The sequence below is a fragment of the Harmonia axyridis genome, chromosome 3 (genome assembly GCF_914767665.1).
Source record: "Harmonia axyridis chromosome 3, icHarAxyr1.1, whole genome shotgun sequence".
NCBI classification, from domain to species: Eukaryota; Metazoa; Arthropoda; class Insecta; order Coleoptera; family Coccinellidae; genus Harmonia; species Harmonia axyridis.
Genome location: NC_059503.1, coordinates 62,667,905 through 62,690,554, shown reverse-complemented (window position 1 = coordinate 62,690,554; position 22,650 = coordinate 62,667,905). Strand labels below are relative to the sequence as shown.

The 22,650-nt window shown below is 34.3% G+C and overlaps 1 protein-coding gene across 1 annotated transcript in view; it reads left to right on the top strand.

Annotated features, from left to right (window-relative positions):
• Nucleotides 1-1,765: 1,765 nt before the first annotated feature.
• Nucleotides 1,766-22,650, top strand: part of LOC123676239 (unconventional myosin-XVIIIa) — a 136,371-nt gene continuing 115,486 nt past the window's right edge. Inside the window, exons 1-2 of the mRNA XM_045612023.1 lie at nt 1,766-2,072; nt 19,850-20,015. Coding sequence (XP_045467979.1) covers nt 19,866-20,015 — 150 coding nt within the window. The 5' untranslated portion in view covers nt 1,766-2,072; nt 19,850-19,865. The remainder of the gene's footprint in view (nt 2,073-19,849; nt 20,016-22,650) is intronic.

Genomic DNA, 22,650 nt, shown 5'->3' with positions numbered 1-22,650 from the left:
TACTGATCCATTATCGTACACCCAAACTGCGTTTCTGTAGCAATGAATTTGTGATTAAATTTTCGATATTTCTGCAAAAACTAAACTACTTAATTTATTGATCTCTTATGATTTCTGTAAAAACAAGTACTTGATTTGGCTTGGTTTCAAACATTTCCCTTTCAAATGAATCACAATTAAATTCAGATATTCAAGAAAGTGAATAATAAATAAAAGGTATAACTGGTGGATGCGCTAGGAAAACTAGTAACCGTACTAATCCGTTTTTTTTTGGAGTTTCATATCTTGGTGTTTAAAATTATGACTGTGGAAAGTTTCAATTTTCAGTTCCAGTACTTAAACGGTATTAGATAATCTGTATATTTTTAATGTGTGTTTTATTATAATGATTACTTTAAGAGATTTTTTTTCAAATGTTCTTAATACTTCAAATCTCCCACATTGTAACAGCTCACTCTTTATGTTTTTGTCATTTCGTTCATAACACGTAGAATCTAAATATTCATTTCATACCTACGTTATAGAGAACTGAAGATGGAAAACGGCGGTGAACAAATTTGAAATTAATTGCCTACATTAAAGTCCTATCGTCTTACACCACATAACCCACTGATTTCATTCTACCTAATAGGTATAAAAAAATGTACATTTACCTGAAATACCCTGGACCTCTTGAAGACAAATACTTTGACTTTCTACGATATTGGATAGATGTCTCTGATTACTTCGTTACTACAGATATAAAAAACCAATCAACTATTCACAACCTGGTCGAAAACTAGGTTTAGGATATAATAATGAAACTCCTTACTATATAATAATACTACTTTATTAGAAAAAAATTGGTTAATGTCTGAAATTTATATAATAGCATAATATTCTATGGTTAATTATTAATTAAAGAATTGTCTGTAAGCCATCAAATATTATGCTATTATAGTATTTTATACTTAATAAATATCTTAAATCAAGTACGAATAGAATCCTCTGAAATTCAAAAAATGCAGTTCTAGTAGAATCAGAGCATAACTCAGATCTGGTGAGTAATCTTATTCGCACATTTCTTACAGTGCTAAATTCTATAGATCTTAATGCTGAACGATGATTTTTATCGTCGGTTACATATAATGTTATGAGATGCTGTTAATTTTACCTACTGTTGTCTAAGATCAAAATACTTGCACTCTCAAATCCATCATTTCACGATTTATATCCTAGAAGTAGATGGTGAAAAAATTACCACAAATTATTGAAGGTAATAGTGCATCCGCCAGTTGCTTGAATTCAGAACTATCCTTTAGAACGTTATAATAGTTCTAAAGTCATAAAAACGTGGAAAAACTGATGAAACCCATAACAACTAGTAGAGATGAAACTGAAAATCGACAAATATGGAGAGAGGTAAGAAATTTGATGTCAAAAATAAGAATGATCCTAATTAGTACACCAGGAGAATAATATTCAGTTGTTGATATCTGACAATCATATATTGCGAATTTGTCAACAATATTGAGAAATACATTAAATGAGTGAAAAAATAACATTTCACCTTCAAATATATGAATTTGTTTTATCAATATCTATTAGATTTTGAAAATATGGAGCACGGCCATCTATTTGTCAGTAGTCTCAATATTATCAGTTGCTCAATCGGCTACAGCCATCTGTTGGCAGAGCTCTACACTAATGTCCCACCAGCCCCTAGTTCCTATCAGTTCAATAACGGGAAATCTTTTATCAAGAACATCTCTCCGTCCTCTACTGATTCTGCTTTTTACAAAGCATAAACAAGGACGTAAAACGGTATATTCCGACTTCACGTAGTATACTATCTCCCGATCATAGAGCATGAATCAGTTTTGTTTTGTGAAAGTAGTAAAGAGTGTATGTGACGTTTCCCCAGCCGTTTTCGGTCCTGTCAAAATATTCACAACACTGGGTTGTAATTAGGTTTTTCGAGTGTATTTCCGGTATTTTGGACGATTTGGTGTTAGTTATGTGTGCGAGTGATAGTGAATGTTAAAATATGCGATAAAATGCCTTTGGAATCAGAGTAATTTGCAAAAATACAGGTAGATATCCAGAACATAATATTGTTGATAACTTATGTATTGTTTGTTTGTTTGGCTTTATCTCTTGAATAGTTTGTGTACTTTCCTAATTTTTCCTGAGCTTGTGGCGCTTACAGAATATAAGAATTGCATTTAAGAGGGTGTTTCTCAGGTTTATCGATTTTTGTACATAACCTTAAAATTTCGAAGAATGAGGAAGTATAATGCTATTTCATATCGCTTTCTGTTGAAAAAACAACCGCGAAGACAATCATTATCTTTGTATGAACTTCATTATTTATCTCGTTCAATGACTCTATTATTTTCAGAGGAAAAGGTGTTATACAATTCAGTTATAGACGTGATGTAATGAATGTATTTATGCACCTGTAATACTAATATCCAATAATGCAGTAAGATATCATTAATTTTTTTGCGGTTTACATAAATTCAACCCAGAAAAATGTCTCGCTGCCGAAAACTAAAACCGCTTTTCAAATAGGATTCAGAGTCTGTTCTAGATATAAAATGAAGGAATTCAATGAAAATACATCGAAACTTCATATTAAAAGCACAATTTGAAATTTTAGAACTCATTGATAAAAATATAAGATAAGATTGATTCTGAGTACCTGAATATCATCAAAGATAAAACTGTTGATATTTGTGATATGATATGTATTTTTAATGCAAATCATGTCACGAAACATGTGTATTGTACGACCCATTTACCAATTAAAAAATTTATATATTAGTTTATATTTAGCACAAACTTTTTTTCATAGAATAACTCCAAAAATTTGCAACAATTCAATTAAAAATATTTGCCGAGAGGCTACCAACCAAACTAGCAAAGTCATTTGCATCAAGTTTCATCCTAATGGCTCATATGAATCACTTGAGATTCATTCCAAGGTTTATTATTGAAATCAATAATGTAAATAAATATTAGCAATCAATTGCAATGATCCCCGAATTTATAATTCCCAATATGACTGGCGATGGCTAAAAAAAGAGAGCAGGAATTTTTTGTGGCAAACATCTCTAAAGTTCATTTGTCGTTTTTATTTTTTTTGACCAGTCATTCCTCGAACAGATCGCTCTATAATTTCGTCAGGATTTCTGCAATTTTTCGAATTCGGAGCAGGGATGGTCTCAAACGATAAGGATCGACCTCAAAATAATGAACATAGATAAAGGGAGCATATGTCATTTTCATTAAGTAAATTTTGTCCCCAACGTGAAATATCAAATTGAGATACAAGGGTTATATTGTTGAGATGATGAGTGTCGATATAATATAAAACTTTCAAGCTTTGTGCAAAGTTTCAGGCTAATCACATTATCAGAACCAAAAAAAAATTCAAAAGGAATATTGAAAAAAGTGAGGAAAAAGAAATCCCAGTATTTCTCAGAAAATGCATTGACATTTAACGTGTAAATATAAAAAAACAATTCGAATACCAGACAAAAAAGAAGCAGAATATTGAAAAAAAATACCAAAAATTTGTGGAAACATACCCGTCTAGGAAGACTAGGTTGAAAATAAGATTGAAACATACAGGGTGTTTCATTTTATACCGGACAAACCTATATAGTCAAGTAGATAACACCGGGAGAATCATTTTTGCTTTGTGATATATACCTCGTTTTCGAAGCATAAGGGAGATACAGGGTGTGCAACGTCATTTCTGACCAATATTATTTTGAGTGTGGTCAGTTATGTATAACGTTGCAGGTTTTCCGCCAATTTGAATTTTTTTTTCAAGGTTCTTTACCTTTTCTGAATTGAGCACTCAAAAATACTCTGATTTGCCAAAAATCGTAACTTCAAAAGTTATACATAACTGACCACACTCAATAGAATATTGGTCAGAAATGACGTTGCACACCCTGTATCTCCATTATGCTTCGAAAACGAGGTATATGTCATAAGGCAAGAATGATTCTCCCGGTGTCATCTACATGACTATACATATAGATTTGTCCGGTATAAAATGAAATATCCTGTATATGAAAAAAACCACTCGCATGTTCATGCCAAATTTGAATGGAATCATATTATCTGAACTATGAACCTATTTAGATAACTTAACCGACTACAATGACATAATAAATCCCATCCAACAGCTACACTTCTGTGGTCTTCAGGGAAGCATGAAAAACGAGCGCTCAAAAGCTATTTGTTGCCGCCAAAAATTGTATTCAAGGAATGGACTCTTTACCGAGCGATATACTCTATGATAAATTGCTCAAGGATATTGAGAATAAAATCCAAACAGCTCTGATGGAGGTTGCAAGTCTAAGGGCCAGTTGCACCATTTGCCTAAAAGGCAATGGTGCAACTGACCCTAATATCTTTGATACGAGTATAAAATAAAACTGTAAGAAAACGAATTTCTTTCTAAAATTTCACATCAGTGCTCAACGAAAGTGAAATTTACACATTTTCAAATGTAACTTGATAAAACCACATTTAGGACTGTTGAAGTTAATAAAATGAGCTGGTTTACAAATTTCATACTTGTCCCGCTTTCTATTTCATAATTTATCCCTTCAAATAGAATAATCGTATAAAATTTCGAAAAGCATGTCTTGTGAATTTTCATTTCAACAGAGACAACTTTTGACAAAAATGCTCATTTCGTAAATTTCTCTAGGGAATGTAACTTTAAACTTTCTTTCAATTGAGTCTGCATCCCGGAATGCGTAAATAATTAAATATCACTTAAATTAACAAATATAATAATTTCTAGAAAAATATTTCTTTTACTATTATCACAAATCGTTTCGATATCATTGAGTTTAAATTTCCTAAATCAAATTCTTGATTCTACCCCGTATTTTCAGTTCATTTTCAAAAATTGATACCTAGATTTAATTTTATAGAAAATTCCAAGCACTTCCATACCTCTAACATTTTTCTGCAAAATCTCTCGAAGATATTCCATTCTCGTTTCAGATCGTGTGCATTCTGAAACGTTAAAGGTGAAAGTTTAATCGCCGGGCGTGATATTCTTCCTCAAGCAATGACTTGAGTTCTTAACATTATTATTGTTAACAATACATAATTCGAAATATTTTAGAAAAGCACTGATGGTGGTTCGGAAGCTTTCGTAGGCTCGTTCAGTGATAGCTAAATAAATTAATTGTTGAATACGGTAATCTTTTGACTTCTAAAATTTCTATTGAACGTGGTTACATTCGAATGTGTATCTATAGATGTCAATGTTCATCAATAGTCATGTAACATATCAAATTAATGTATTCATCGAAAAAGGCGAGATATAAAACTTGAAATTGAAGTCAGGAACTTTTGGGCACTCGTCCATTCATGGGCCCTTTTTAATATTAATATGGTTATGTATATTAACACGAAATTTTCCACGAACCTTGAAATGATTTTACTCACTACACGCAAAATATCAACCCAATCGGATCTGCAATCACTATTAGGTTTTATCGTTCAAATTTTTTTTTTGATTTTCTATTGTCCTGAATATGTCTTCAACATGAAATTTTTCAGGGATCTTCAAATTGTTATTGCACGAAGCTTGCAATTGTCAATTTATATCCAAATGGAAATCCCGATCGAATGTGTAGTTTTGAAATGAACAGGAGAACAAAATTTTGGCGACCATATACAGAGTGGCCACTTTTTTAATGCGATTGTATTGGTAACTTTGAAACCATAAGATTTAGAAGGTCGGTCAAATGGAGAAAAAGTTGCATGCATAGAATCATTGTCAAGCAGTCCAAACAAATCGAGATTATCAGGGCCGGTTATTGAGATATCATAAGAAAAGTAAATTTTGTCATTTTTATTTTTCTTTTTTTCCCACTTCATTTCAAATATTGTCAAAAGATGTTACAGGAATTTTTTATTCAACAGTAAATTATTAGATTTCGTATCCAACGTTTCGTACTGTCTGGGCCTCCCTCAACCTCATTTTTTTCAATACGGACCTGCATATTTTATGACACTTTTCGAAATAACTTCTGACGCTGAATTCAACGATATATCATACAATGTCATTCAAAGTTGATTTTCAAGTGATTTTGACTATTATCCAAGTTTACTGGTGTGTATGCAAGGAAAAACAAGTCTATCAACGATATCAATGTTCTGAACCAAATTCAATTGAACCCAGAAAAAAAATCGAGAACTGTGGCCAGTGAATGGAATTTATCAAAAACTACTGTTAATAAAATAGTTAAGAGACGCGAATACAGTAATTTTAAATTTGAATACCAAGCCTTGCAAAAATTATATCGTAATGATCTCAATATAAAGTATGTTGGTTAATACTGTCGATTAGATTTCGAATAGCATCTTGAGGAACAATTAATTTCCTAAAGTTAACTGTTAATGATATGTTTATTTCTCTCTTAAAAATGAACCACTTAGTGCACTTAAAGCAAGGAACCAATAAATAATATATTGAAAAGAAATGGTTCTTGATGAGAATTGTTGATTTGAACAAATTGGACCTCGAAATTATTCCACAGGATGTTTCAAAATTAGGGTTTGAAAACCCTGATTTACCCTGTATAGTGACTAATAAACCAGCATTCAACGAAAGAGATAATATTTTAGTTGAAACTTATAATAATATCTACAGAAAACTGAAAAAATTTTGAAAATTGAGCTCAAAATAAGAAACTTCAAATTTTACGAAATATCAACTTATTGCGTTTTATTGCATCTGTGTGTAGTGGTGACACGATATTAAGATTATTATAATTCCAACAGTAGTATTTTGCCCATGATCGATCGTCACTGTGACATCGAGATCCCAATCTTCTCTGGAAATTTTGAGTTTCTAGCTATTTTCGTTCGAGAATCATCGCGTTTGATCGGACGGACAGAGTAGAATAATTATAAGTAGTACAAATTCGTCATCAGTGAGTTGAACACGAGGTTGAACCCTCGGTTGAACCTTATAGTCTGAGACCACTCTTGGCTCAAAATTCGAAAATTACAGACATCGGACGAAATTAAAGAGCGATCTCAGATTGAGCTCTCAAAAACGTCGTTTTTTTCTGATGAAAACGTTATTGACTTGAATTTTATACTCGTTTTTGTATGTCATTCTTTGATGAGCTTTGAAGTTAAAGAAATTTCAGTAGAATGCTGCGAATATTATTCTTGGAATAACGATTTTCTCAAATTATATTTTCGAGTACTTTTGTTCCAAGGAAACGGCGGGCTATCATTTTGACCAAATGACTTTAATTTTGAAATTTTGCCTAGGCTTTGCTATCGTTATTTTAAAATGAACTATACTATGTTTTAGTTCGATCGTATTGCAATTATTGATTCAGTGGAAAAACGAAATTTTGGTTGGCTATGTAAATCGGCCTATCGATGACCTCATCGGATGCATTCACACCTCAAATAAAGGGTGTTTTTTTTAGAGCTATAGAACTTTAAATTGCAATAAAACAACGATGGATTATTCGATTGACATGAATTTTATTTATCCGCAAGATAATCTTGTGGCATTACATTTTAAATATGATTTCTGGCATATGACAGCCACGGCTGTCTCGGATGTAGTCCAATCTGGACGTCCAATTTTCGATGACTTTTTCCAACATTTGTGGCCGTATATCGGCAATAACACGGCGAATGTTGTCTTCCAAATGGTCAAGGGTTTGTGGCTTATCCGCATAGACCAATGACTTTACATAGCCCCACAGAAAGTACTCTAGCGGTGATAAATCACAAGATCTTGGAGGCCAATTCACAAGTCCAAAACGTGAAATCAGGCGGTCACCAAACGTGTCTTTCAATAAATCGATTGTGGCACGAGGTGTGTGATATGTCGCGCCGTCTTGTTGGAACCACAGCTCCTGGACATCATGGTTGTTCAATTCAGGAATGAAAAAGTTAGTAATCATGGCTCTATACTGATCACCATTGACTGTAACGTTCTGGCCATCATCGTTTTTGAAGAAGTACGGACCAATGATTCCACCAGCCCATAAAGCGCACCAAACAGTCAGTTTTTCTTGATGTAACGGTGTTTCGACATACACTTGAGGATTAGCTTCACTCCAATTGCGGCAGTTTTGTTTGTTGACTATTTGCAAGCGTTGTTCAGGCGTGAGTCTATTCATGATGAATTGCCAAACCAAACTGAGAATAAATCACTTGACAGCTGTTAAATCGGTTGCCATCTTGAACAGTAATGCCAACTTAAAGTTATATACCTCGAAAAAAAACACCCTTAATGGAAATTAAAATTTGTTACTTATTCCCTTTCAAAAGTTATCGTGTTCACGGACGAATGGACGTCACCACAGAATGGGTTAGATCAAACGACTGAAATAAAAGAACCTCTTATTCATCTGAATTGTAAAAGCTCTTACAGAGAACAAGAAAAGCATGGAAACAACGGAAGTGAGATCAATCGCTTGTTGGAAAGAATACCTGAGTGACTCCATTGGAAAACGTGAATTGTTTCGGAGAATTACTTTCTTTATTCGTCAATGCTAACTGACGAATGTGTCAAGAAACAATTGAACACTCCTAGTATAGTAATCATTGTTTTTTTGTAGTTTATCGATCGTTTCAATATACCAAATTATGGTTTATTTTGTGCTCTTGTTCCAGTAGACCAGCTGGCATTCATTTTGTCCAACTGTCTATGTATAATTTTCAAATTTTGGGAATGGTATCAAACGAATAGGTTCGACTCATTGATGAGGAATTCGAGGTCGAAATCAATTCGGTTCAGTCAGTACAAGATACCTCTCGACTTGGAACTTTCAGGGTAGGTTCAGGGTCTGCATATTACGGTTAAGGTGGTCAATATGCAACATTCGATGGTTTTGAAGTTGTACACTTATAACATTTTGTTTTCTGAATAATTGAGAAAACACTCATCCCATTCTACTGCAAATTAGTATTGAATTGAGGAAGAGTGGAATAAATTTTTATACAAAATTCAACCACTTGTTAGTATCGTTGCATTGAAATGCTTATATCAAATTTCGATATTTTAAGAATCTATCAGATGTCATTAAAATTTTTTATTGTATATAGAGTGATTCAAAATTCAATATCAAGATTTGAGGGGTGTATTTTTCAGGTTTAAATAAGTATTTTTTCCATAAACATGTGTCTGCAAACGCTTCGATGTCGAACTAGAGTGCGTTAAAGTTTCAAGATTGTTTTAGTTTTTCTTCATCGTTCTTTAAGTTTTTGAGATATTAGGATCAAATTTGAAATATAGGTTTACGTTTCAGGGTTACATCATCCAGTAAACCGAGTGACTGTAACAAGCTAAAGGGAAAAATTGTTTATGGGTCGAGCCTTTTTTCGCACCATAAATTTTTTGTAGTACGCAATATTCATGATTCAATATACGATGATTTCAAAATTACGGAATCGATAGAGATAAAAGATTGTATTTGGGTTTGAGATAATTTTGTGCTTCATGCAAAAGTCATATCGTTGCCAATAAGATATCTCAAAAAGGGGCAGTATGAGTTATCGCAGCCTACCACTTGAAAACTGATTACTTAGCATGCCAGGTGGTTCTTAAAATTTGAAACTCTGTGGTACTCAGAATAAGGGAGATAGAACAAACATATGTTATATATTCGAAATCAGGGGAAAAAGAGCTAGTCAAATATAGAAAAATATACAGGGTGTTCCATTTGAAAAAATGAAGTTTCTATCAATATGTTGCCCACTCTGTATATATCTTTGTTGGTGAAATCATTTTGAAAAAACACTAGTCGATTTCGTGAAACTTGTAGAAAACATTTTTTGTAACGAGTGTTTTTTTTCGAGGTATATAACTTGAAGTTGGCATTCTGTTCAAGATGGCGATCGATTTAACAGCTGTCAAGTGATTTATTCGCAGTTTGGTTTGGCAATTCATCATGAATAGACTCACGCCTGAACAACGCTTGCAAATAGTGCAATTTTATTTCGAAAATAAGGGTTCTGTGCGGAATACGTATCGCGCACTACGTCCATTTTATTTTGTTTAGCGATGAAGCGCACTTAAGGTTGAATGGCTACGTCAACAAACAAAACTGCCGCATTTGGAGTGAAGCTAATCCTCAAGTGTATGTCGAAACACCGTTACATCCAGAAAAACTGACTATTTGGTACGCTTTATGGGTCCGTACTTCTTCAAAAACGATGGTGGCCAGAACGTTACAGTCAATGGTGATCGGTATGGAGCCATGATTACTAACTTTTTCATTCCTGAATTGAACAACCATGATGTCCAGGAGCTGTGGTTCCAACAAGACGGCGCAACATGTCACACAGCTCGTGCCACAATCGATTTATTGAAAGACACGTTTGGTGACCGCCTAATTTCACGTTTTGGACCTGTGAATTGGCCTCCAAGGTCTTGTGATTTAACACCGCTAGACTACTTTCTGTGGGGCTATGTAAAGTCATTGGTCTATGCGGATGAGCCACAAACCCTTGACCATTTGGAAGACAACATTCACCGTGTTATTGCCTATATACGGCCACAAATGTTGGAAAAAGTCATCGAAAATTGGACGTCCAGATTGGACTACATCCGAGCCAGCCGTGGTGATCATATGCCAGAAATCATATTTAAAATGTAATGCCACAAGATTATCTTGCGGATAAATAAAATTCATGTCAATCGAATAATCCACCGTTGTTTTATTGCAATTTAAAGTTCTATAGCTCTAAAAAAACACCCTTTACCTCTTTTAGTAACAAAGTTAAAGGGGGGTCAAGTTATGGTGAAAATTGAAAATCTGGTACTTTAAATGTTCCCAACTTTCTTCCTATATCAAGTCCTGAAAACATGCCGTCTATATCGTACCCAACACAATTTCACCTCTTTCACGTTCTTCGTCGTATTTGGCTTCTGTGTCAAACGGAAGAACTCGCTTCGTGACACAATGTGCGGATTGCTGCGATTAATAACTCATTGTTCCGGCCATTTTTTCATAATTTTGCCGTTGAATGATCGAGTAGGCCATCTTTCCTCTTCGAGAACAATGGAGTAAAACACTGTCTGTTTTGCAACACCAGGCGATATTTAACGCTTCTTGATCTGCGTGTCGAAATTGATATTTAGATCAAAGAGGTGGAGGTGAAGATGAGGCCTCTCCTATACGTTCTAATGGTTGGTTTCCCAGTACAATACGAAGGTTGACTACGTCGTTGTGAATGTGGAAGGTGGATACAGAGATCTTATTTTCGGGGGATTCGATACAGCAATTTTACTTTCACGATAATCTAGAAGGCAACTTCATTTGTAACAGATGAAATCAACTATGAAATATCCAGCTTAAAAATGGCAATAAAGTTAATTTATGATACGTTTTTGTTCGAATAAACTCTTACTTCCTTTTTTTTTATCTCTTCTAGGATACAAACTCAAGTGGAAAGGCTGTCAACTCCTTTCTTCTTGGGAGGTCTTTCATTTCCTTACGATGTTTTCGAATTCTGATCACATAAGCCTAACCAAAAAAGTATTGTAGAAGAAATGAAAAAAGCACTATATTGTATTCGGAATTCTTCTTGAATTTTCTATGGTTTACGTTACGCGACCAACATGAAATTCTTTATTAGGCTTTGAATTATAATAGGTATAAACAATGTTTCAATTATGCGGATTTATTCGTGAGGTAATATTTACCTGAAGAGGAGTTTGTTATAATATTACTGATAAAAAAATAAAATAAATAAATAAAATAAAATACAATACAAAAAAATTGAAATATAGTCTGGTCCATATCACAAATTAATATGGAGCTTTTTAGAGTCTATTGGGGAAAAGAAATAAAATGATATTCTTGCTTTTATATTTATTTCTATGTGAATCGACATTAGCGCGAAATCATTTACTCTCTGCTGTGGATTTTCTCAAATATCTTTTGAGGTTTAGTAGAGGAGAGAAAATATTTCTGGAGTACATGTTATAACAGGTAAAGTTGTCAATATTTTTTAAAGTTTATAAATACATATTTGGAAACAATTCTTGATTGTTTCATTAGCACAGGTTGGTCGAGATGAAACAGGTTCTTTAGGCCATTTCATTTTGCACAGATCTAATTCATCATGCGACAAGTCTTATTTCACAAACATTTTATATGAAATTCCCCTCCTCAACACTGGGCTGATGGGATCAAAATGTACAGGGCGTTTCCAAATAAGACTTGTAGGAGGTTTTAGCACACTCATTTACTATCGATTGGGGCATATTTATTGATAACCGAAAATCAACCGTTTCCCAAATATTTAGGTTCTTGTGGTTTTCAAAAAATTTCTCACCATTTTTCATTTTTCGCCAATTTTTCCTACGTTGACCGAGTTTCATTCAAATTATAGATTATTTTCATCAGAAAAGGATATGATATGTATGAAAAAAGCAAAACTATGCTGTATTAGATGTTGAATAAGAATTAGTATGATATGAAAGTTGGTATATGAAAAAAAGAATAGAAACTTTCTGATATAAATTTGCCTGCAACTTTCGAATTCCACAATTTATTTATGAAAAAATTATTTTAAAAACATACCAAATTCCTCTTTCATTTCCGGATTAAGTTTTCGTTAGAATGCAGTCTTGTTTCAACAGATTTTTATTAGAAAGGGGTAAGAAGCAAAGAAAGGAAAGTAATGAATTGAATATTTTCAATTGCAATTAAAATCAAAATCTCAGTAGAAAATGTATTCATGAATTATGTTTGAAATGACCTCCACCCTCGCTTCCACCATTCCTTATAGAAGAAGCACGTTCCCTCTTTTTATTTCTTCAATTGTCACTTTCCGCCTGAAATTAACTCTCAATCTCCTTGCTGCTTCATTTTTTCTGACGGTGTTAGATTCGGATTTCTCGCTGGCCACGAAAATTCTGAACTGAAATCAAGTTTGATCAATGTACAGGGTGGGCAAATAAGCGAGGTAAGCGGCTATATCTCAGGATCCACTCATCGTAGAGACTTGCGGTAAAAAATTTTACCACTAAAGTGTACAAGAAAACACACTGGAAATTGTTTTGAAGTTCAAACCTCTACCGCTAGGGGGCGTAATAGCTACCGTCGCGTCGAGTGGAAAAATGAATTTTACTCGAGAATGTTTCATGTGAAGTTGCAGAAAAAATATAATCACTGTAACCCTTTGAAAATTCTCTTTTTGAATTGTCACTTTCGATTTTACGACATCATATAAGGGTAGGTGAAAGGGAGAAATCTGACTGATTGAAATGCCTGTAACTTCAGTTTGGCTCAACATTTTTGAGCAAATTAGATCTCATCTAAAAGATAATATCTTGTTGATTGAGGACAAAATATACTCATGATAAATTTGTTTTTACTGCTTTCGATAGGAGGCGCTAAGTCAGAAGTTCATTGTTTTGTTCATTTTACTACGAAATTTCAAATGTAATGAAAGGATTTTCTTAACAGAAACAGAAATTCCATCAAATTTGCATGAAAAAACCTGAATGTCGCAAAGCGATAGTTTCAGGCGTTCTGAAGTTATGGTCGAAAGAAGATATTCTTTAACTGATGCACTGCGAAAAACCAAATTGTGTCTTTAAGTTCTGACACAAACATAAATCCCATCAAATTTCTATAGAAATACCAAAAGGTCTCAAAGCGATAGCTTCAGGCGTTCTGGAGTTATGGCCGAAAAAAGTTATTCTTCAACTGATGCACTGAAAAACTAAATTGTGTCTTCTTTCGGCCATAACTCCAGAACGCCTGGAGCTATCGCTTTGCGACCTTTTGGTTTTTCCATACAAATTTGATGGGATTTCTGTTTCTCTAAGAACTTAAAGACACAATTTGGTTTTTCGCAGTGCATCAGTTGGAGGAATTTCTTCTTTCGGCCATAACTCCAGAACGCCTGAAGCTATCGCTTCGCGATTTTTTGGTATTTTCATAAAAATTTGATGGGATTTCTGTTTCTGTCAGAACTTAAAGACACAATTTGGTTTTTCGCAGTGCATCAGTTGAAGAATATTTTCTTTCGGCCATAACTTCAACATCTTCTTCAAGTAACTATCCGATTCGAATGTTGACATTCATATTGGCAACTTCAGCTGGGTGTAAGAGCACGTTCACATGACAAGCGGTCTACGCGCGGTTGAATGAGCGGTTGATAATTGGATACCGTTCACATGGAACGCGGTTGCCAAGCGGTGACCGCGCGTTGCCGTAACGGCCCGTATTCAGTTTGAATTCTACATTTTGGTTTGAATCTGGATTCAGTATCAGATTTAGGTGAAAATTAAACTTTTTTGAGTTTTGATAGGTAATTATAGATCAAATAGTTTCTATTATTCATCAATTAAAACTGATCCTACTTAAATCATCTTCGTTTTGCCGATGACATCGTCATAATAAGTAGCAACATGCAGGAATTGAGCGAGATGTTAAAACAACTTAGTGATGCTCTGGAAAAAGTAGGTTTGAAAATTAATGTTTCGAAGACCAAACTTATCAACAACACCACAGAACACATAAACATTGACGGCACACAATTTGAAAATGTAGAAGAATATATAATATTCAAGACACTCAATAAGAATCGGCAAAGAAAATCAAACAGCAGAGATAAAAAGAAGAATCAGGCTAACTTGGATGACTTTTGGAAAGATGAAATATATATTCAGGAATAACGACATCCCATAAACCTTAAAAGGAAAGTTTTCGATGCCTGCATATTACCGGTAGCGACATATGGCCTGGAAACTATGGCAATAACTAAGAAGACCGCAAACCAGCTGAGGGTGATGCAGATAGCGATGGAAAGAACTATGCTCAATGTCAGTCTCAGAGACAGAAAAAGGAATGAAGAAACCCGACAAAGAACTAGAGTCGTAGATATTATAGCGCGTGTTGCAGAATTGAAGTGGCAGTGGGCAGGACACGTGGCTCGACAGAAAAAAAAAAGTAAACTAAATTCAAGACAAATAGCAGCTAGAATACAGTTGTTTAAAGTTTTTCAATAGACTGCCTAATGAAATCAAAGAAATAAATAATTATAAACCATTTAAGAATATAATTTTTAGTTTATTGTTGAATAATTATAATTAGAACCATATACTTAGTATAGTCGATTTCTGCTGTTAAGTGGTAGGTGAATGTTATTTTGATACTATTTCTCTTCATTTGTATTTGTTCTACGTGTATCTCATGATTTCTAAATAAAGAGCTATTATCATTTTTATATGGTCACATAATAAATTTTTTTTCTTCATTAGCATCTCCTTCACAGGATATGATGACGAGTTCTTCCCAAGCCCGTCTCCTTGAGTTTTTATCCGAATAAACACTACTTGTTATGTCGCATATTACAGTAAAATTCTCAATTTCATCTATGAATAATTTAGGAGCGTCCGGTTCCATTTTGAAATATTTCTGACCGAACGGATCGAAGGAAAATACGTAAATACGTCTCTGGCATCTATCAGCTCGTGCCCGCGCGGTCATCTGAACGGTTACATTAGAAACCTATGATCTCAAACCGCGCGCCAACGCGCGGTTACTACGGGCAAGCTCTAGAACCGCGCTCTACGCGCGGTCCATAAAACCGCGCGGAGGCATGTGTACGCTTCGAAGAAAATTCATGTACTTGTAAACGCGCGGTTTCAAACCGCGCGGAAACCGCTCGTCATGTGAACGGGCTCTTAGTTATTCAAATCATCATTTGTAGCTGCACCTGTAGCTAATCATCATAGTGCATTTGTAAATTTCATTTGACCTATTAAACCTTATTAACCGACCCTCCGATATCTCATTACCGTTGTTGCCGATATCTCATCTCGCAGTGATAATTTCCTTGTAAACATTGTAAAATCGCCAATTTCGATCCTCGACCTTTATCGATTATGTCTCACTCAACAACAAAGCAAATCGTTCGCGGCTATACAGGCGTCCCATAATTCATCCAGCGCTCCTTATGACCGATCGCCGGAAGACGTCTATCGCTATTGCGACAAGTCGAGTGTCGATAACGATAAATATCATCATTGGAAAGTGATAAATACCAATAATCCGTCTGAATATTCAGTAACTGTTAGTTGCTTGAGCAACGAGCCGTTCGACTCGATAAAATGCACGGACAACGCCCTAGGTACTGTTCAATTTATGTACCTAGATTTGACGTATACGCAAGTTACACGTGTCATAATTTTCTCGTTATCTGATATCTGAATGGAAAAGTATTACTCACCAGTTACGACTACATTGGAGTAGGTTTAGTGATTATCTATACCTATACCCTTTCCAGATAATTTTATCTACCAATTATGCCGTTTGAGTTTATTCCATATATTTCAATTCCATATATTTCAATTCCTGGAAAATTTCACTTGTAAACGTTATGGACTTTTAGTCCAAAATCGAACACAACCACTGTCTGCTACCTATTTATTCCATATATTGTGTGAAGCTCAAAAGTTAGACAAAATTTAATTTCGTAACGTATTGCAGATTCCTTATAATTTTGATGGAGTGATATAAAAAATGAAATATAATTGATCAAAATTAGGAAAACATAATTCTTGTCTCTTTGGTGTTGTTACTTCATGTAAGTTGTCAGGTATTTTATAAATAAGCCTAAATAGAATGTTTTTACTATTAATTTTACAAAATGAGTGATTAAAGTCTGAAGAGCTACCAAACGCCTGAAGCTATCGCTTTGCGACCTTTTGGTTTTTTCATAAAAATTAGACGGTATTTCTGTTTCTGTCAGAACTTGAAGACATAATTTGGTTTTTCGCAGTACATCCGTTGAAGAATATCTTCTTTCGGCCATAACTTTAGAACGCCTGAAACTATCGCTTTGCGAACTTCAGGTTTTTTCATGCGAATTTGATAGAATTTCTGTTTCTGTTGAGAAAATCCTATCATAACATTTGAAATTTCGGAGTAAAATGAACAAAACTTGAACTTCTGACTTAGCGCCCTCTATCGTAAGCAGCAAAAACAAATTTATCATGAGTATATTTTGTCCTCAATCAACAAGATATTATCTTTCCGACGAGATCTAATTTGCTCAAAAATGTTGAGCCAAACTGAAGTTATAGGCATTTCAATCAGTCAGATTCCTCCCTTTCACCTACCCTTATTTGATGTCGTAAAATCGAAAGAGACAATTGAAAAAGATAGAGAATTTTCCCAGGATTACAGTGATGATATTTTTTCTTCAACTTCATATGAAACATTTTCGAGTAAAATTCATTTTTCTACTCGACGGTAGCTATTACGCCCCCTTTCGGTAGAGGTATGAACTTCATAACAATTTCCAGTATGTTTTCTTGTACACTTTAGTCGTAAAATTTTTTACCGCAAGTCTCTACGATGAGTGGATCCTGAGATATAGCCGCTTATCTCGCTTATTTGCCCACCCTGTACATATCAAATTTCAGTAGACTTTGATGAATAGATCTTTAGATTTGGAAATTTCTTATACTTGTTTTCAGTCTTCCAATGATACGATGCTCATCAAATTTTACATGAAGAGTTATTCCAATATTTTGCACCTGATCTATACTTCCATTCATCGAGAAACCCTTATCGGTATAACTCTGAAAGCATCCAATGAATTTTGCCAATAATCAAACTCAACCAAGACTTTGGTACCCTGAATTTATCCTGAAAATTTCAGCAATCTCTTTTTTCTTTAGTCTCACGCACATCAAGTCAAGCTATATCAGCTTGACTTCGATGAGGTTGAAATAAATACCTGTTATTATTATTTCGTTCGACTGGTATTCAAAATAATAATATAGGTACAGGTTGTCTGTAAATAAATGAGAATTGACGGTTTCTAATTAAACCCTGTGTCATAAAACATAATATTATCAAGGAAGCACTAAAATGTTGCTTACACAATTTTTTTCGATACCATAACTTTATTATACAGGGTGTTTCCTAGACATGCGGCAAAAATTCAGGGGGTTGTTCCTTGGACTATTCTAAGAATATTTTGTCCTTTGATGATTTTTGAAAAACCTATTTGTTTCGAAGATAGGTATAGGGGAAACAAAATTTCAGATAATAACATTTTATTATGAAAAATTACATGAAAATTCAACTCAACCTACAAAAACTGTTGAAAATGACCACCTCTAGCCAGCATACAAGCATCCAATCTTCTCCTCATTGACTGCCAAACCCTTTTAAAAACACCAGGATCATTTCTTATTAAGTTACACCCAGCAATGATCCGATTTCGCAAGTCTTCCACATTTTCTACTGGAGTGGTATAAACTAATGATTTTAGATGGCCCCATAGGAAATAATCTAAGGGGTTTAGTAATTGGAATGTTGTTAAACAAATTTAAAAATAAATTGTACCTACTTAGTAAACACAGTGCGGTACGCATTTTTATTTAAACTATTATTAATTTTAAAAATATGAAAAATGTTGTTCGCCCTGTATCTCCGAAACAAAGAGGTTTTTCAAAAATCATCCAAGGACAAAACATGCTTAAAATAGTCCAAGGAACAACCCCCTGAATTTTTGCCGCATGTTTAGGAAACACCCTGTAGTGGCTGAAAATAACCAAATCCCGAGCCAAATCCTTTGATTTATTTGAAAATTCTATCGGATGAAACAAAAAAACCGCTCCGTGGATTGAATTGAAATTCTCTGGGATTTTTGTAGTGATATTGAACTGTAAAACGCATTCTTAACATTGATGGTTTTTTTGATATTTTCAATTCAGCGCTTGATTATCCATAAAGCATTCGAAAGCCTTTTTTTTATCAACTTTTCAAATTGATGTAGGAAATCCAATAGCTACTTCTTGTAGAGAATTCATTCGAGTTTTCAAAACATCTCTTAAATTTTCTGTATAATCATTGATTGGTGACATATTGATGGTTAAAGACAAAAAGGTCCTTTTCAATTCAAAGTTCGATATTTCAGCGAGAAGTGCTCGCATCGAAATTGATAAAAAGGATATTGAAGCTGAATGAACAAGTTATCTCATCCATATAGTGGTTGAACTAAAAAAAAATTTCCAAGTGTATGGCAAAAATAAAAACTGAAAAAATTTCGCAGAAATTTTAGATACTGTATTCATTAGGATTGAGCGGTACACGTTGCTTGAAAAATTTTTTCATCATGAAATATCTAAACTATGAACTTCAAGCTGCAAAAATTTTTTTTTTAAATTGGGATACGACCATTGTTATCGAAAATACAGCCATTTAAAACACCGCTAAAAATTTTGAATTTTATTTTGATCCTTTAATTCATTTCCCTATAGTGTATATAAACTGAAACGTAAGTTTGCATATTTGTAGAACACAATCTTGCAAGAATGCAAGGTTAAGTTTTTCCGTATGATGAATACGAAATATGCGGTTCTAACATCAACATTCTCTGTATAATAGTTTTTCTGGAATTTATTCCGTGAACTTCGGAGTAAAGGCATAGGACTTATAAATTTTCGCACTTTACTTTTTCCTAAGTGACGAATGTATCGGAAAAGCGACTAGAAAAATCTGATGATCCGATTTTGGTAACTCTTGTGAGAAAATATAAAAGCTTGAAAACAAATACAAAACGATCGTTCTAGATTCTGAATTGGCTCTTTGACAGTATGTTTTTCAAGTTTCAACCCGAGATATATTTTTCAAAATTCGAACAACATTTTCAGTAACGCTTTACTCATGAGTAATTGAGGCTTTTACTTGTCATGTAATTATTGTCTATGGGGGGTAAATTATTATTATTAATATAAAAAATTCGCGAATTGACCAAATTCTCGCCTTATCTGAATTCGATATCGAAGTTTGAGGTTTTATTCTTTCTGTTTCAGATAACGCCCGAAAGAAATGTTCAATTTTATCAAAAAGGCAGGAACCGGAGTCACGTACGATAAAGATGACAAAGAGAGGAGAAAGAGAGAGAAGAAAGAGAAAAGAGAGAAACAGAAAAGGGACAGAGCCAGCTTGTCTACTGAGGAAATTCTAAGACTAGACGAGGTGAGTAATTTTTAGAGGTCACCTATTTCACTTCTCATTTTGGTCGAGATATGATTTATTTATTTCTTCGTGCGTTCATGTTTTCACCAGGTATATCAACTTTTTGATCTTATCTTAATACTTCAATTGATTCATGTACATAAACATTATGCACATGTTGTTCCTAAATTAATGAAAAAAATTTTAGGAGGGAATTCATTGTGAGTAATATCATGAGGGCACATTATGATGAGACGAGAATTTTTTCGATTTTTTTTTCGGAAAATTTAGATGACCTTATGGTCATCTTCCAAATATCAAACGAATGTACTGGGTGGTTCAAAAGTTATAAGAAATTGAAAATATTGGTGAATTCATAAACAGTCTGTATCTCGGGTATGGAGTTGATTAGACCTATCATATATAGGTTTATTAGACTCGTCTAGGCTACTTCTACTTCAGGTTAACGTATGTACATTTACCAATGAAACACCCTGTATATTCTTAATAATACGTCAAATGTTATTTATATACAAATGATTCTTCGCATAGTGATATGTCTGTAGAACATAGGACTTGTGACATTATATGCAACAAATTGTGATAACTGTAAACCTACTCGTGGGACAAGGGATCTAAAGACCTAACATTTTTACAGTTATACGGTAAATATGTCATTGTTAATGTCTTACGTATTTCTCATTTGTGCTTGTGTTCTGAATATATATTGTTTAATTTATATTTGAACCATATCAAATTAATTTCGTTTCAGTTCATTCCAACTGAGAATGGCTGAAAACGTTCACTGATTTTTTTTTTAATATTTATTTCCGTCGAGGAACACCAAAAATAACCTAATGGTTGAAGAAATGATGGTTTACACATTTCATCCGTAGTCGAAGATTTTAGCACAGCCGTCTTTATAAACACGGCTATGATGTCATCAACCCAACCTAACTATGAAGTTTCAAGTATTATTCGAGTTGCTCGAATAACTAAATTTCGAATAGCTATAATTTAAAAACCATACGGTGGATTTGGCCCATTTCCAACCACATAGCCGTCACATTCTAACTTCAAACAGAATAAATAACATTATTTTGAAATTTCGCGCAAAACTACTGACAGATAATGTCTAACAGAGAATATTTTTTAGATTTGAATTGAAATTCCAATATGCAAATATTCATTATTCGAAATGAATCGAAATATGCAGTGACAGCGGAAGTCTTGCACTAGAAACGAATAACTTTTTCAACTTGATTTTTGACAATCTAGTTATACCGGGTGTTCCTGAACACATCTATCATAATATCCTGGTTAATAAAGTACCTTAATATCTCCACCGAAAAATAATCCACTGAAGACTATGTTCAAATGTTCGAGGTAGAGATTTAATAATACCATCGTTGCAAAGGATGATATTTTTCTAGAGTTGTTTCTCATACAACATCGCTTTGTACACGCCCTTCCTTATAACCTCAAAATAAAGTCCTAACCAGTGATTGTTAATATTATATTTATACTTTGAACATCTTTGGTTGTTTGAGGCTAATGAAATTCATTATATTTTATTTAGGTTGAGTTTAACAGGAGATGTACTTAGGTGCATTAGTGAACACCACTGGACACCGAGCTGGACACCGCCTTTTCTCTCACTGTATATTCAATTTTTTTTTCGTAAAATACTCTTATTAACCTTAAGTTGTGGAAATAAAGTAAATTATTAATATTGAATTGGAGGTACAAAAAAAAATGTGAGATTCCTCGGATCATTTTAAGAAAAAAAGTTCTTTAAGCATGGGTCGCAAATGCTTCGTTTTTCGAGATATAGGCTGTTAAAGTTTGGTTGTTTTTTCAATTTCTTTCTCATAGCATCTGAAAACCGAACTGTACCAACTGTATGATATTTTTTTTCCGTTATTGTCTTCAATCTTTTCAGAATGACCGGATCCGATATCTTCCCTATGCACGGGAGAAGACTGATCGGACGGTAGTTCTGCGGAAATTTAGCATCTTTGCCGGCCTTGTGAACTGAATCCACGTTGGCTTTCTTCCATTACTTCGGAAAGTACCTTAGTCATAGCGTAGCATTGACTATAATCGTCAGTGATACTAAGGCTTTCCGGGGTAGGTTTTTCTCGGTAGCACTGACGAATATAGTCAATGCTACGCTATGACGAAGGTACTATTCTCATTATTTGAATTGGGGTCGTTTTGGTTCGGTAAGCCTTCCGGGAACTGCGACCATGCAGATCTTTTGTTCACTACCCTACTCATTCATAGAAACCCAGGGAGGTCGTCAATGAAGTTAATAAAACTGACAACCTCCTTAGGGGCCTTGGCCCTTACCTATCTGGTATCCAGGACCGGCTTACCCATGTGAATGGTTCTTAGGCCAGCCAGCTCTGGACACTTGCATACCATGTGCTCGGCTGTTTCTGCTTCCGATCCACAGAGCCTGCAAATCTTGTCTGCTGATTTTCTCATACGGTACAAATGATGTTTGTACCGACAGCAGTCCCACCATCACCCGAAGCTCGGCTCGTGACAGCTTCAGGAGCTTTTTGGCGTAGGTAGGTGAAATCGTCATGAATTTCTTTGCCTGAACAAGTCTAGGAGTGTAGTCCAGTGGATTATCCTGTTGTTCAACTCC